Source organism: Scyliorhinus torazame, unplaced genomic scaffold, assembly GCF_047496885.1.
Source record: "Scyliorhinus torazame isolate Kashiwa2021f unplaced genomic scaffold, sScyTor2.1 scaffold_1581, whole genome shotgun sequence".
NCBI classification, from domain to species: domain Eukaryota; kingdom Metazoa; phylum Chordata; class Chondrichthyes; order Carcharhiniformes; family Scyliorhinidae; genus Scyliorhinus; species Scyliorhinus torazame.
This window is the reverse complement of record NW_027309308.1, coordinates 17,808-37,500: the sequence shown is the minus strand read 5'-3', so window position 1 is coordinate 37,500 and position 19,693 is coordinate 17,808. Positions and strand designations below refer to the sequence as shown.

Below are 19,693 nucleotides of genomic sequence, written 5' to 3'. Positions count from 1 at the left end.
TAAGGTAGATAGTCGGCAGCTTTTCCCAAAGGTAGAGGAGTCTAGAACTAGAGGCCACAGGTTAAAGGGTGAGAGGGGAGAGATACAAAAGAGACCAGAGGGGAAATGTCTTCACACAGGGTGGTGAGTGTCTGGAACGGGCTGCAGAGGCAGTGGTAGAGGCGGGTGCGATTTTGTCCTTTAGACAGTCACACGGGGAGGGTGGGTATAGGGGGATACGGGCCAATTGCGGGCAAGTGGGACTAGCTTAGTGATAGAAAACTGGGCGGCATGGAGACGCTGGGCCGAAGGCCTGTTTCCGTGCTGCCAACATCTCTGACTCCATGACGGGTGCCAGCAAGTCTGCTGCAGAGAACCCATCCAGAGTTGGCAAGGGGTTGGAATAAAAAAAGAATTATACCGACACCCCGAGTTTGTGTTTATAGATTGGAGAGCGGAGAAGGCCATTCGGCCCATCGAGTCAGCACCGGCCCCTTGGAAAGAGCACCCGAACCAAGCCCACACCTCCAGCCTATCCCCGTAACCCAGTAATCCCCACCCAACGTTTGTGCAGACTAAGAGCCCCCCCTCTCCCCCCCCCCCCCGGGATCAATGCTCCGCAATTACACCCCACCCCCAGGATCACTGCCCCCCAATTACCCCCCCCCCCCCCCCAGGATCACTGCTCCCCAATTGCACTCCCCCCCCCAGGATCACTGCCCCCCAATTACACCCTCCCCCCCACGATCACTGCACCCCAATTACACCTCCCAGGATCACTGCCCCCGAATTACACCCCCCCCCCCCAGGATGGCTGCGTCCAATTACACCCTCACACCCCCCCCCCCCAGGATCACTGCTCCCCAATTACATTCAGTTAAAAATGATTCAAAAGCCGCTACTCACCCTCCGGAGAGCACTGGAGATACGACCCTTACAAAGGGGGGGTCAAAAGGGAAATTATCCTGGAGCGGAACAGAATGGTCACAGACTCAGCCCAGGCTGCAGGATTCCATCACTGGCTACCCACACACCCCCCATGTACACTCTCCCCATCACTGACTACCCACACACCCCCATGTACACTCTCCCCCATCACTGACTCTACCCACACACCCCCAATGTACACTCTCCCCCATCACTGACTACCCACACACCCCCATGTACACTCTCCCCCATCACTGACTCGACCCACACACCCCCATGTACACTCTCCCCCATCACTGACTCTACCCACACATCCCCATGTATACTCTCCCCCATCACTGACTCTACCCACACACCCCCACGTACACTCTCCCCCATCACTGACTACCCACACACCCCCATGTACACTCTCCCCCATCACTGACTCTAACCCACACACCCCCATGTACACTCTCCCCCATCACCGACTACCCACACATCCCCATGTACACTCTCCCCCATCACTGACTACCCACACATCCCCATGTACACTCTCCCCCATCACTGACTCTACCCAGACACCCCCATGTACACTCTCCCCCATCACTGACTACCCACACACCCCCCATGTACACTCTCCCCCATCACTGACTCTACCCACACACCCCCATGTACACTCTCCCCCATCACTGACTACCCACACACCCCCATGTACACTCTCCCCCATCACTGACTCTACCCAACACCCCCATGTACACTCTCCCCATCACTGACTCTACCCCACACACCCCCATGTACACTCTCCCCCATCACCGGACTACCCACACATCCCCATGTACACTCTCCCCCATCACTGACTACCCACACATCCCCATGTACACTCTCCCCCCCATCACTGACTCTACCCACATCCCCATGTACACTCTCCCCCCATCACTGACTACCCACACATCCCCATGTACACTCTCCCCCCATCACTGACTACCCACACATCCCCATGTACACTCTCCCCCATCACTGACTATCCACACATCCCCATGTACACTCTCCCCATCACTGACTCTACCCACACACCCCCATGTACACTCCTCCCCCCATCACTGACTCTACCCACATCCCCATGTACACTCTCCCCCCATCACTGACTACCCACACATCCCCATGTACACTCTCCCCCATCACGGACTATCCACACACCCCCATGTACACTCTCCCCCATCACTGACTACCCACACATCCCCATGTACACTCTCCCCCATCACTGGCTACCCACACACCCCCATGTACACTCTCCCCCCATCACTGACTCTACCCACACATCCCCATGTACACTCTCCCCCATCACTGACTCTACCCACACTTCCCCATGTACACTCTCCCCCATCACTGACTACCCACACATCCCCATGTACACTCTCCCCCATCACTGACTACCCCACACATCCCCATGTACACTCTCCCCCATCACTGACTCTACCCACACACCCCCATGTACACTCTGCCCCATCACTGACTACCCACACACCCCCATGTACACTCTCTCCCATCACTGACTACCCACACACTCCCATGTACACTCTCCCCCCATCACTGACTCTACCCACACCCCCCCCATGTACACTCTCCCCCATCACTGACTACCCACACATCCCCATGTACACTCTGCCCCATCACTGACTACCCACACATCCCCATGTACACTCTCCCCCATCACTGACTCCCCACACATCCCATGTACACTCTCCCTCATCACTGACTACCCCACACACCCCCATGTACACTCTCCCCCATCACCGACTAGCCACACATCCCCATGTACACTGCCCCCCCATCACTGACTACCCACACACCCCCATGTACACTCTCCCCCATCACGGACTACCCACACATCCCCATGTACACTCTCCCCCATCACTGACTCTACTCACACATCCCCATGTACACTCTCCCCCATCACTGACTCTACATACACACCCCCATGTACACTCTCCCCCATCACTGACTACCCACACATCCCCATGTACACTCTCCCCCATCAGTGACTCTACCCACACATCCCCATATACACTCTCCCCCCATCACTGACTCTACCCACACTTCCCACGTACACTCTCCCCCATCACTGACTACCCTCACATCCCCATGTACACTCTCCCCCATCACTGACTACCCACACATCCCCATGTACACTCTCCCCCATCACTGACTACCCACACACCCCCATGTACACTCTCCCCCATCACTGACTACCCACACACCCCCATGTACACTGTCCCCCATCACTGACTCTACCCACACATCCCCATGTACACTCTCCCCCATCACTGACTACCCACACATCCCCATGTACACTCTCCCCCATCACTGACTACCCACACATCCCCATGTACACTCTCCCCCATCACTGACTATACCCACACACTCCCATGTACACTCTCCCCCATCACTGACTCTACCCACACTTCCCCATGTACACTCTCCCCCATCACTGACTACCCACACACCCCCATGTACACTCTCTCCCATCACTGACTACCCACACACTCCCATGTACACTCTCCCCCATCACTGACTCTACCCACACCCCCCCCATGTACACTCTCCCCCATCACTGACTACCCACACATCCCCATGTACACTCTGCCCCATCACTGACTACCCACACATCCCCATGTACACTCTCCCCCATCACTGACTCCCCACACATCCCCATGTACACTCTCCCTCATCACTGACTACCCACACACCCCCATGTACACTCTCCCCCATCACCGACTAGCCACACATCCCCATGTACACTGCCCCCCATCACTGACTACCCACACACCCCCATGTACACTCTCCCCATCACGGACTACCCACACATCCCCATGTACACTCTCCCCCATCACTGACTCTACTCACACATCCCCATGTACACTCTCCCCCATCACTGACTCTACATACACACCCCCATGTACACTCTCCCCCATCACTGACTACCCACACATCCCCATGTACACTCTCACCCATCAGTGACTCTACCCACACATCCCCATATACACTCTCCCCCATCACTGACTCTACCCACACTTCCCCATGTACACTCTCCCCCATCACTGACTACCCTCACATCCCCATGTACACTCTCCCCCATCACTGACTACCCACACATCCCCATGTACACTCTCCCCCATCACTGACTACCCACACACCCCCATGTACACTCTCCCCCATCACTGACTACCCACACACCCCCATGTACACTGTCCCCCATCACTGACTCTACCCACACATCCCCATGTACACTCTCCCCCATCACTGACTACCCACACATCCCCATGTACACTCTCCCCCATCACTGACTACCCACACATCCCCATGTACACTCTCCCCCATCACTGACTATACCCACACACTCCCATGTACACTCTCCCCCATCACTGACTCTACCCACACTTCCCCATGTACACTCTCCCCCATCACTGACTACCCACACACCCCCATGTACATTCTCCCCCATCACTGACTACCCACACACCCCCATGTACACTCTCCCCCATCACTGACTACCCACACACCCCCATGTACACTCTCCCCCATCACTGACTACCCACACACCCCCATGTACACTCTCCCCCATCACTGACTACCCACACATCCCCATGTACACTGTCCCCCATCACTGACTACCCACACATCCCCATGTACACTCTCCCCATCACTGACTACCCACACATCCCCATGTACACTCTCCCCCATCACTGACTCTACCCACACATCCCCATGTACACTCTCCCCCATCACTGACTACCCACACATCCCCATGTACACTCTCCCCATCACTGACTCTACCCACACATCCCCATGTACACTCTCCCCCATCACTGACTACCCACACACCCCCACGTACACTCTCCCCCATCACTGACTACCCACACACCCCCATGTACACTCTCCCCCATCACTGACTCTACCCACACACCCCCATGTACACTCTCCCCATCACTGACTACCCACACATCCCCATGTACACTCTCCCCATCACTGACTACCCACACACCCCCATGTACACTCTCCCCCATCACTGACTCTACCCACACACCCCCATGTACACTCTCCCCATCACTGACTACCCACACACCCCCATGTACACTCTCCCCCATCACTGACTCTACCCACACATCCCCATGTACACTCTCCCCATCACTGACTACCCACACACCCCCATGTACACTCTCCCCCATCACTGACTCTACCCACACATCCCCATGTACACTCTCCCCATCACTGACTACCCACACATCCCCATGTACACTCTCCCCCATCACTGACTACCCACACACCCCCATGTACACTCTCCCCCATCACTGACTACCCACACACCCCCATGTACACTCTCCCCCATCACTGACTCTACCCACACACCCCCATGTACACTCTCCCCATCACTGACTACCCACACACCCCCATGTACACTCTCCCCCATCACTGACTACCCACACACCCCCATGTACACTCTCCCCCATCACTGACTATCCACACATCCCCATGTACACTCTCCCCCATCACTGACGACCCACACACTCCCATGTACACTCTCCCCCATCACTGACTACCCACACACCCCCATGTACACTCTCCCCCATCACTGACTACCCACACACCCCCATGTACACTGTCCCCCATCACTGACTACCCACACATCCCCATGTACACTCTCCCCATCACTGACTCTACCCACACACCCCCATGTACACTCTCCCCCATCACTGACTACCCACACATCCCCATGTACACTCTCCCCCATCACTGACTACCCACACACCCCCATGTACACCCTCCCCCATCACTGACTACCCACACATCCCCATGTACACTCTCCCCCATCACTGACTACCCACACACCCCCAGGTACACTCTCCCCAGTCACTGACTCTACCCACACATCCCCATGTACACTCTCCCCCATCACTGACGACCCACACACTCCCATGTACACTCTCCCCCATCACTGACTACCCACACACCCCCATGTACACTCTCCCCCATCACTGACTACCCACACACCCCCATGTACACTGTCCCCCATCACTGACTACCCACACATCCCCATGTACACTCTCCCCATCACTGACTCTACCCACACACCCCCATGTACACTCTCCCCCATCACTGACTACCCACACACCCCCATGTACACCCTCCCCCATCACTGACTACCCACACATCCCCATGTACACTCTCCCCCATCACTGACTACCCACACATCCCCATGTACACTCTCCCCCATCACTGACTACCCACACATCCCCATGTACACTCTCCCCCATCACTGACTCTACCCACACATCCCCATGTACACTCTCCCCCATCACTGACTACCCACACACCCCCATGTACACTCTCCCCCATCACTGACTACCCACACATCCCCATGTACACTCTCCCCCATCACTGACTCTACCCACACATCCCCATGTACACTCTCCCCCATCACTGACTACCCACACATCCCCATGTACACTCTCCCCCATCACTGACTCTACCCACACATCCCCATGTACACTCTCCCCATCACTGACTCTACCCACACATCCCCATGTGCACTCTCCCCATCACTGACTACCCACACATCCCCATGTACACTCTCCCCCATCACTGACTCTACCCACACACCCCCATGTACACTCTCCCCCATCACTGACTACCCACACACCCCCATGTACACTCTCCCCCATCACTGACTACCCACACACCCCCATGTACACTGTCCCCCATCACTGACTACCCACACATCCCCATGTACACTCTCCCCATCACTGACTCTACCCACACACCCCCATGTACACTCTCCCCCATCACTGACTACCCACACACCCCCATGTACACCCTCCCCCATCACTGACTACCCACACATCCCCATGTACACTCTCCCCCATCACTGACTACCCACACATCCCCATGTACACTCTCCCCCATCACTGACTACCCACACATCCCCATGTACACTCTCCCCCATCACTGACTCTACCCACACATCCCCATGTACACTCTCCCCCATCACTGACTACCCACACACCCCCATGTACACTCTCCCCCATCACTGACTACCCACACATCCCCATGTACACTCTCCCCCATCACTGACTCTACCCACACATCCCCATGTACACTCTCCCCCATCACTGACTACCCACACATCCCCATGTACACTCTCCCCCATCACTGACTACCCACACATCCCCATGTACACTCTCCCCCATCACTGACTACCCACACACCCCCATGTACACTCTCCCCCATCACTGACTACCCACACTTCCCCATGTACACTCTCCCCCATCACTGACTCTACCCACACACCCCCATGTACACTCTCCCCCATCACTGACTCTACCCACACACCCCCATGTACACTCTCCCCCATCACTGACTACCCACACATCCCCATGTACACTCTCCCCCATCACTGACTACCCACACATCCCCATGTACACTCTCCCCCATCACTGACTCTACCCACACATCCCCATGTACACTCTCCCCATCACTGACTCTACCCACACATCCCCATGTACACTGTCCCCCATCACTGACTCTACCCACACACCCCCATGTACACTCTCCCCCATCACTGACTCTACCCACACATCCCCATGTACACTCTCCCCCATCACTGACTACCCACACATCCCCATGTACACTCTCCCCATCACTGACTCTACCCACACATACCCATGTACACTCTCCCCATCACTGACTCTACCCACACATACCCATGTACACGCTCCCCCATCACTGACTACCCACATCCCCATGTACACTCTCCCCCATTACTGACTACCCACACATCCCCATGTACACTCTCCCCCATCACTGACTACCCACACATCCCCATGTACACTCTCCCCCATCACTGACTACCCACACCCCCATGTACACTCTCCCCCATCACTGACTACCCACACATCCCCATGTACACTCTCCCCCATCACTGACTACCCACACCCCCATGTACACTCTCCCCCATCACTGACTCTACCCACACATCCCCATGTACACTCTCCCCCATCACTGACTACCCACACATCCCCATGTACACTCTCCCCCATCACTGACTACCCACACCCCCATGTACACTCTCCCCCATCACTGACTACCCACACATCCCCATGTACACTCTCCCCCATCACTGACTACCCACACATCCCCATGTACACTCTCCCCCATCACTGACTACCCACACATCCCCATGTACACTCTCCCCCATCACTGACTACCCACACCCCCATGTACACTCTCCCCCATCACTGACTACCCACACATCCCCATGTACACTCTCCCCCATCACTGACTACCCACACACCCCCATGTACACTCTCCCCCATCACTGACTACCCACACATCCCCATGTACACTCTCCCCCATCACTGACTACCCACACATCCCCATGTACACTCTCCCCCATCACTGACTCTACCCACACATACCCATGTACACTCTCCCCATCACTGACTCTACCCACACATACCCATGTACACGCTCCCCCATCACTGACTCTACCCACACACCCCCATGTACACGCTCCCCCATCACTGACTACCCACATCCCCATGTACACTCTCCCCCATTACTGACTACCCACACATCCCCATGTACACTCTCCCCCATCACTGACTACCCACACACCCCCATGTACACTCTCCCCCATCACTGACTACCCACACATCCCCATGTACACTCTCCCCCATCACTGACTACCCACACCCCCATGTACACTCTCCCCCGTCACGGACTACCCACACATCCCCATGTACACTCTCCCCCATCACTGACTCTACCCACACATCCCCATGTACACTCTCCCCCATCACTGACTATCCACACATCCCCATGTACACTCTCCCCCATCACTGACTACCCACACATCCCCATGTACACTCTCCCCCATCACTGACTACCCACACATCCCCATGTACACTCTCCCCCATCACAGACTACCCACACACCCCCATGTACACTCTCCCCATCACTGACTACCCACACACCCCCATGTACACTCTCCCCCATCACTGACTACCCACATCCCCATGTACACTCTCCCCCATCACTGACTATCCACACATCCCCATGTACACTCTCCCCCATCACTGACTACCCACACACCCCCGGTACACTCTCCCCCATCACTGACTACCCACACATCCCCATGTACACTCTCCCCCATCACTGACTACCCACACATCCCCATGTACACTCTCCCCATCACTGACTACCCACACACCCCCATGTACACTCTCCCCCATCACAGACTACCCACACACCCCCATGTACACTCTCCCCCATCACTGACTACCCACACATGCCCATGTACACTCTCCCCCATCACTGACTACCCACACACCCCCATGTACACTCTCCCCCATCACTGACTCTACCCACACATCCCCATGTACACTCTCCCCCATCACTGACTACCCACACACCCCCATGTACACTCTCCCCCATCACTGACTACCCACACATCCCCATGTACACTGTCCTCCATCACTGACTACCCACACATCCCCATGTACACTCCCCCCCATCACTGACTACCCACACACCCCCATGTACACTCTCCCCCATCACTGACTACCCACACACCCCCATGTACACTCTCCCCCATCACTGACTACCCACACATCCCCATGTACACTCTCCCCCGTCACTGACTACCCACACACCCCCATGTACACTCTCCCCCATCACTGACTACCCACACATCCCCATGTACATTCTCCCCCATCACTGACTACCCACACACCCCCATGTACACTCTCCCCCATCACTGACTCTACCCACACACCCCCATGTACACTCTCCCCCATCACTGACTACCCACACATCCCCATGTACACTCTCCCCCATCACTGACTACCCACACATCCCCATGTACACTCTCCCCCATCACTGACTACCCACACATCCCCATGTACACTCTCCCCCATCACTGACTACCCACACATCCCCATGTACATTCTCCCCCATCACTGACTACCCACACACCCCCATGTACACTCTCCCCCATCACTGACTCTACCCACACACCCCCATGTACACTCTCCCCCATCACTGACTACCCACACATCCCCATGTACACTGTCCTCCATCACTGACTACCCACACATCCCCATGTACACTCCCCCCCATCACTGACTACCCACACACCCCCATGTACACTCTCCCCCATCACTGACTACCCACACACCCCCATGTACACTCTCCCCCATCACTGACTACCCACACATCCCCATGTACACTCTCCCCCATCACTGACTACCCACACACCCCCATGTACACTCTCCCCCATCACTGACTAGCCACACATCCCCATGTACATTCTCCCCCATCACTGACTACCCACACACCCCCATGTACACTCTCCCCCATCACTGACTCTACCCACACACCCCCATGTACACTCTCCCCCATCACTGACTACCCACACACCCCCATGTACACTCTCCCCCATCACTGACTACCCACACACCCCCATGTACACTCTCCCCCATCACTGACTAGCCACACACCCCCATGTACACTCTCCCCCATCACTGACTCTACCCACACACCCCCATGTACACTCTCCCCCATCACTGACTACCCACACACCCCCATGTACACTCTCCCCCATCACTGACTACCCACACATCCCCATGTACACTCTCTCCCATCACTGACTCTACCCACACACCCCCATGTACACTCTCCCCCATCACTGACTCTACCCACACATCCCCATGTACACTCTCCCCCATCACTGACTACCCACACACCCCCATGTACACTCTCCCCCATCACTGACTACCCACACACCCCCATGTACACTCTCCCCCATCACTGACTACCCACACACCCCCATGTACACTCTCCCCCATCACTGACTACCCACACATCCCCATGTACACTCTCCCCCATCACTGACTACCCACACACCCCCATGTACACTCTCCCCCATCACTGACTACCCACACACCCCCATGTACACTCTCCCCCATCACTGACTACCCACACACCCCCATGTACACTCTCCCCCATCACTGACTACCCACACACCCCCATGTACACTCCCCCCCATCACTGACTACCCACACATCCCCATGTACACTCTCCCCATCACTGACTACCCACACATCCCCATGTACACTCTCCCCCGTCACTGACTACCCACACATCCCCATGTACACTCTCCCCCATCACCGACTACCCACACATCCCCATGTACACTGTCCCCCATCACTGACTCTACCCACACATCCCCATGTACACTCTCCCCCATCACTGACTACCCACACATCCCCATGTACACTCTCCCCCATCACTGACTACCCACACATCCCCATGTACACTCTCCCCCATCACTGACTACCCACACACACCCATGTACACTCTCCCCCATCACTGACTACCCACACATCCCCATGTACACTCTCCCCCATCACTGACTCTACCCACACATCCCCATGTACACTCTCCCCCATCACTGACTCTACCCACACATCCCCATGTACACTCTCCCCCATCACTGACTCTACCCACACATCCCCATGTACACTCTCCCCCATCACTGACTACCCACACACCCCCATGTACACTCTCCCCCATCACTGACTACCCACACACCCCCATGTACACTCTCCCCCATCACTGACTACCCACACACCCCCATGTACACTCTCCCCCATCACTGACTACCCACACATCCCCATGTACACTCTCCCCCATCACTGACTACCCACACACCCCCATGTACACTCTCCCCCATCACGGACTACCCACACACCCCCATGTACACTCTCCCCCATCACTGACTACCCACACACCCCCATGTACACTCTCCCCCATCACTGACTACCCACACACCCCCATGTACACTCCCCCCCATCACTGACTACCCACACATCCCCATGTACACTCTCCCCATCACTGACTACCCACACATCCCCATGTACACTCTCCCCCGTCACTGACTACCCACACATCCCCATGTACACTCTCCCCCATCACTGACTACCCACACATCCCCATGTACACTGTCCCCCATCACTGACTCTACCCACACATCCCCATGTACACTCTCCCCCATCACTGACTACCCACACATCCCCATGTACACTCTCCCCCATCACTGACTACCCACACATCCCCATGTACACTCTCCCCCATCACTGACTACCCACACACACCCATGTACACTCTCCCCCATCACTGACTACCCACACATCCCCATGTACACTCTCCCCCATCACTGACTCTACCCACACATCCCCATGTACACTCTCCCCCATCACTGACTCTACCCACACATCCCCATGTACACTCTCCCCCATCACTGACTACCCACACACACCCATGTACACTCTCCCCCATCACTGACTACCCACACATCCCCATGTACACTCTCCCCATCACTGACTATCCACACATCCCCATGTACACTCTCCCCCATCACTGACTACCCACACATCCCCATGTACACTCTCCCCCATCACTGACTACCCACACATCCCCATGTACACTCTCCCCCATCACTGACTACCCACACATCCCCATGTACACGCTCCCCCATCACTGACTACCCACACACACCCATGTACACTCTCCCCCATCACTGACTACCCACACACCCCCATGTACACTCTCCCCTATCACTGACTACCCACACATCCCCATGTACACTCTCCCCATCACTGACTACCCTCACACCCCCATGTACACTCTCCCCATCACTGACTACCCACACACCCCCATGTACACTCTCCCCCATCACTGACTACCCACACATCCCCATGTACACTCTCCCCATCACTGACTACCCACACATCCCCATGTACACGCTCCCCCATCACTGACTACCCACACACACCCATGTACACTCTCCCCCATCACTGACTACCCACACACCCCCATGTACACTCTCCCCCATCACTGACTACCCACACATCCCCATGTACACTCTCCCCATCACTGACTACCCACACATCCCCATGTACACCCTCCCCCATCACTGACTCTACCCACACATCCCCATGTACACTCTCCCCATCACTGACTACCCACACCCCCCCATGTACACTGTCCCCCATCACTGACTACCCACACACCCCCATGTACACTCTCCCCCATCACAGACTACCCACACACCCCCATGTACACTCTCCCCCATCACTGACTACCCACACACCCCCATGTACACTCTCCCCCATCACTGACTACCCACACATCCCCATGTACACTCTCCCCCATCACTGACTATCCACACATCCCCATGTACACTCTCCCCCATCACTGACTACCCACACATCCCCATGTACACTCTCCCCCATCACTGACTACCCACACATCCCCATGTACACTCTCCCCCATCACTGACTACCCACACATCCCCATGTACACGCTCCCCCATCACTGACTACCCCCACACACCCATGTACACTCTCCCCCATCACTGACTACCCACACACCCCCATGTACACTCTCCCCCATCACTGACTACCCACACATCCCCATGTACACTCTCCCCATCACTGACTACCCTCACACCCCCATGTACACTCTCCCCCATCACTGACTACCCACACACCCCCATGTACACTCTCCCCCATCACTGACTACCCACACATCCCCATGTACACTCTCCCCATCACTGACTACCCACACATCCCCATGTACACGCTCCCCCATCACTGACTACCCACACACACCCATGTACACTCTCCCCCATCACTGACTACCCACACACCCCCATGTACACTCTCCCCCATCACTGACTACCCACACATCCCCATGTACACTCTCCCCATCACTGACTACCCACACATCCCCATGTACACCCTCCCCCATCACTGACTCTACCCACACATCCCCATGTACACTCTCCCCATCACTGACTACCCACACCCCCCCATGTACACTGTCCCCCATCACTGACTACCCACACACCCCCATGTACACTCTCCCCCATCACAGACTACCCACACACCCCCATGTACACTCTCCCCCATCACTGACTACCCACACACCCCCATGTACACTCTCCCCCATCACTGACTACCCACACATCCCCATGTACACTCTCCCCCATCACTGACTCTACCCACACACCCCCATGTACACTCTCCCCCATCACTGACTCTACCCACACACCCCCATGTACACTCTCCCCCATCACTGACTCTACCCACACATCCCCATGTACACTGTCCCCCATCACTGACTACCCACACACCCCCATGTACACTCTCCCCATCACTGACTACCCACACATCCCCATGTACACTCTCCCCCGTCACTGACTACCCACACATCCCCATGTACACTCTCCCCCATCACTGACTACCCACACATCCCCATGTACACTGTCCCCCATCACTGACTCTACCCACACATCCCCATGTACACTCTCCCCCATCACTGACTACCCACACATCCCCATGTACACTCTCCCCCATCACTGACTACCCACACATCCCCATGTACACACTCCCCCATCACTGACTACCCACACACACCCATGTACACTCTCCCCCATCACTGACTACCCACACATCCCCATGTACACTCTCCCCCATCACTGACTCTACCCACACATCCCCATGTACACTCTCCCCCATCACTGACTCTACCCACACATCCCCATGTACACTCTCCCCCATCACTGACTACCCACACACACCCATGTACACTCTCCCCCATCACTGACTACCCACACATCCCCATGTACACTCTCCCCCATCACTGACTATCCACACATCCCCATGTACACTCTCCCCCATCACTGACTACCCACACATCCCCATGTACACTCTCCCCCATCACTGACTACCTACACATCCCCATGTACACTCTCCCCATCACTGACTACCCACACATCCCCATGTACACGCTCCCCCATCACTGACTACCCACACACACCCATGTACACTCTCCCCCATCACTGACTACCCACACACCCCCATGTACACTCTCCCCCATCACTGACTACCCACACATCCCCATGTACACTCTCGCCATCACTGACTACCCTCACACCCCCATGTACACTCTCCCCCATCAATGACTACCCACACACCCCCATGTACACTCTCCCCCATCACTGACTACCCACACATCCCCATGTACACTCTCCCCATCACTGACTACCCACACATCCCCATGTACACGCTCCCCCATCACTGACTACCCACACACACCCATGTACACTCTCCCCCATCACTGACTACCCACACACCCCCATGTACACTCTCCCCCATCACTGACTACCCACACATCCCCATGTACACTCTCCCCATCACTGACTACCCACACATCCCCATGTACACCCTCCCCCATCACTGACTCTACCCACACATCCCCATGTACACTCTCACCATCACTGACTACCCACACCCCCCCATGTACACTGTCCCCCATCACTGACTACCCACACACCCCCATGTACACTCTCCCCCATCACAGACTACCCACACACCCCCATGTACACTCTCCCCCATCACTGACTACCCACACACCCCCATGTACACTCTCCCCCATCACTGACTACCCACACATCCCCATGTACACTCTCCCCCATCACTGACTATCCACACATCCCCATGTACACTCTCCCCCATCACTGACTACCCACACATCCCCATGTACACTCTCCCCCATCACTGACTACCCACACATCCCCATGTACACTCTCCCCCATCACTGACTACCCACACATCCCCATGTACACGCTCCCCCATCACTGACTACCCACACACACCCATGTACACTCTCCCCCATCACTGACTACCCACACACACCCATGTACACTCTCCCCCATCACTGACTACCCACACATCCCCATGTACACTCTCCCCATCACTGACTACCCTCACACCCCCATGTACACTCTCCCCCATCACTGACTCTACCCACACACCCCCATGTACACTCTCCCCATCACTGACTACCCACACATCCCCATGTACACTCTCCCCCGTCACTGACTACCCACACATCCCCATGTACACTCTCCCCCATCACTGACTACCCACACATCCCCATGTACACTGTGCCCCATCACTGACTCTACCCACACATCCCCATGTACACTCTCCCCCATCACTGACTACCCACACATCCCCATGTACACTCTCCCCCATCACTGACTACCCACACATCCCCATGTACACTCTCCCCCATCACTGACTACCCACACACACCCATGTACACTCTCCCCCATCACTGACTACCCACACATCCCCATGTACACTCTCCCCCATCACTGACTCTACCCACACATCCCCATGTACACTCTCCCCCATCACTGACTCTACCCACACATCCCCATGTACACTCTCCCCCATCACTGACTACCCACACACACCCATGTACACTCTCCCCCATCACTGACTACCCACACATCCCCATGTACACTCTCCCCCATCACTGACTATCCACACATCCCCATGTACACTCTCCCCCATCACTGACTACCCACACATCCCCATGTACACTCTCCCCCATCACTGACTACCCACACATCCCCATGTACACTCTCCCCCATCACTGACTACCCACACATCCCCATGTACACGCTCCCCCATCACTGACTACCCACACACACCCATGTACACTCTCCCCCATCACTGACTACCCACACACCCCCATGTACACTCTCCCCCATCACTGACTACCCACACATCCCCATGTACACTCTCCCCATCACTGACTACCCTCACACCCCCATGTACACTCTCCCCCATCACTGACTACCCACACACCCCCATGTACACTCTCCCCCATCACTGACTACCCACACATCCCCATGTACACTCTCCCCATCACTGACTACCCACACATCCCCATGTACACGCTCCCCCATCACTGACTACCCACACACACCCATGTACACTCTCCCCCATCACTGACTACCCACACACCCCCATGTACACTCTCCCCCATCACTGACTACCCACACATGCCCATGTACACTCTCCCCATCACTGACTACCCACACATCCCCATGTACACCCTCCCCCATCACTGACTCTACCCACACATCCCCATGTACACTCTCCCCATCACTGACTACCCACACCCCCCCATGTACACTGTCCCCCATCACTGACTACCCACACACCCCCATGTACACTCTCCCCCATCACAGACTACCCACACACCCCCATGTACACTCTCCCCCATCACTGACTACCCACACACCCCCATGTACACTCTCCCCCATCACTGACTACCCACACATCCCCATGTACACTCTCCCCCATCACTGACTATCCACACATCCCCATGTACACTCTCCCCCATCACTGACTACCCACACATCCCCATGTACACTCTCCCCCATCACTGACTACCCACACATCCCCATGTACACTCTCCCCCATCACTGACTACCCACACATCCCCATGTACACGCTCCCCCATCACTGACTACCCACACACACCCATGTACACTCTCCCCCATCACTGACTACCCACACACCCCCATGTACACTCTCCCCCATCACTGACTACCCACACATCCCCATGTCCACTCTCCCCATCACTGACTACCCTCACACCCCCATGTGCACTCTCCCCCATCACTGACTACCCACACACCCCCATGTACACTCTCCCCCATCACTGACTACCCACACATCCCCATGTACACTCTCCCCATCACTGACTACCCACACATCCCCATGTACACGCTCCCCCATCACTGACTACCCACACACACCCATGTACACTCTCCCCCATCACTGACTACCCACACACCCCCATGTACACTCTCCCCCATCACTGACTACCCACACATCCCCATGTACACTCTCCCCATCACTGACTACCCACACATCCCCATGTACACCCTCCCCCATCACTGACTCTACCCACACATCCCCATGTACACTCTCCCCATCACTGACTACCCACACCCCCCCATGTACACTGTCCCCCATCACTGACTACCCACACACCCCCATGTACACTCTCCCCCATCACAGACTACCCACACACCCCCATGTACACTCTCCCCCATCACTGACTACCCACACACCCCCATGTACACTCTCCCCCATCACTGACTACCCACACATCCCCATGTACACTCTCCCCCATCACTGACTCTACCCACACACCCCCATGTACACTCTCCCCCATCACTGACTCTACCCACACACCCCCATGTACACTCTCCCCCATCACTGACTCTACCCACACATCCCCATGTACACTGTCCCCCATCACTGACTACCCACACACCCCCATGTACACTCCCCCCCCATCACTGACTACCCACACATCCCCATGTACACTCTCCCCCATCACTGACTACCCACACACCCCCATGTACACTCTCCCCCATCACTGACTCTACCCACACATCCCCATGTACACTCTCCCCCATCACTGACTCCCCACACATGCCCATGTACACTCTCCCCCATCACTGACTCTACCCACACACCCCCATGTACACTCTCCCCCATCACTGACTCTACCCACACACCCCCATGTACACTCTCCCCCATCACTGACTACCCACACACCCCCATGTACACTCTCCCCATCACTGACTCTACCCACACACCCCCATGTACACTCTCCCCCATCACTGACTCTACCCACACATCCCCATGTACACTCTCCCCCATCACTGACTCTACCCACACACCCCCATGTACACTCTCCCCCATCACTGACTCTACCCACACACCCCCATGTACACTCTCCCCCATTACTGACTACCCACACATCCCCATGTACACTCTCCCCCATCACTGACTACCCACACACCCCCATGTACACTCTCCCCCATCACTGACTACCCACACATCCCCATGTACACTCTCCCCCATCACTGACTCTACCCACACATCCCCATGTACACACTCCCCCATCACTGACTACCCACACATCCCCATGTACACTCTCCCCCATCACTGACTCTACCCACACATCCCCATGTACACTGTCCCCCATCACTGACTACCCACACAGCCCCATGTACACTCTCCCCATCACTGACTACCCACACATCCCCATGTACACACTCCCCCATCACTGACTCTACCCACACATCCCCATGTACACACTCCCCCATCACTGACTACCCTCACATCCCCATGTACACTCTCCCCCATCACTGACTACCCACACATCCCCATGTACACTCTCCCCCATCACTGACTCTACCCACACACCCCCATGTACACTCTCCCCCATCACTGACTACCCACACATCCCCATGTACACTCTCCCCCATCACTGACTACCCACACATCCCCATGTACACTCTCCCCCATCACTGACTACCCACACACCCCCATGTACACTCTCCCCCATCACTGACTCTACCCACACATCCCCATGTACACTCTCCCCCATCACTGACTCTACCCACACACCCCCATGTACACTCTCCCCCATCACTGACTCTACCCACACATCCCCATGTACACTCTCCCCCATCACTGACTACCCACACACCCCCATGTACACTCTCCCCCATCACTGACTACCCACACATCCCCATGTACACTCTCCCCCATCACTGACTCTACCCACACACCCCCATGTACACTCTCCCCCATCACTGACTACCCACACACCCCCATGTACACTCTCCCCCATCACTGACTACCCACACATCCCCATGTACACTCTCCCCATCACTGACTACCCACACACCCCCATGTGCACTCCCCCCCATCACTGACTACCCACATCCCCATGTACACTCTCCCCCATCACTGACTCTACCCACACATCCCCATGTACACTCTCCCCCATCACTGACTCTACCCAC

General features: G+C 56.0%; 1 protein-coding gene across 1 annotated transcript in view; it reads right to left on the bottom strand.

Moving 5' to 3' along the window:
- The window catches only part of LOC140407547 (ubiquitin-conjugating enzyme E2 Q1-like), a 38,431-nt gene that overhangs the window by 2,666 nt on the left and 16,072 nt on the right, over positions 1-19,693 (bottom strand). Inside the window, exon 4 of the mRNA XM_072494944.1 lies at positions 886-944. Coding sequence (XP_072351045.1) covers positions 886-944 — 59 coding nt within the window. The remainder of the gene's footprint in view (positions 1-885; positions 945-19,693) is intronic.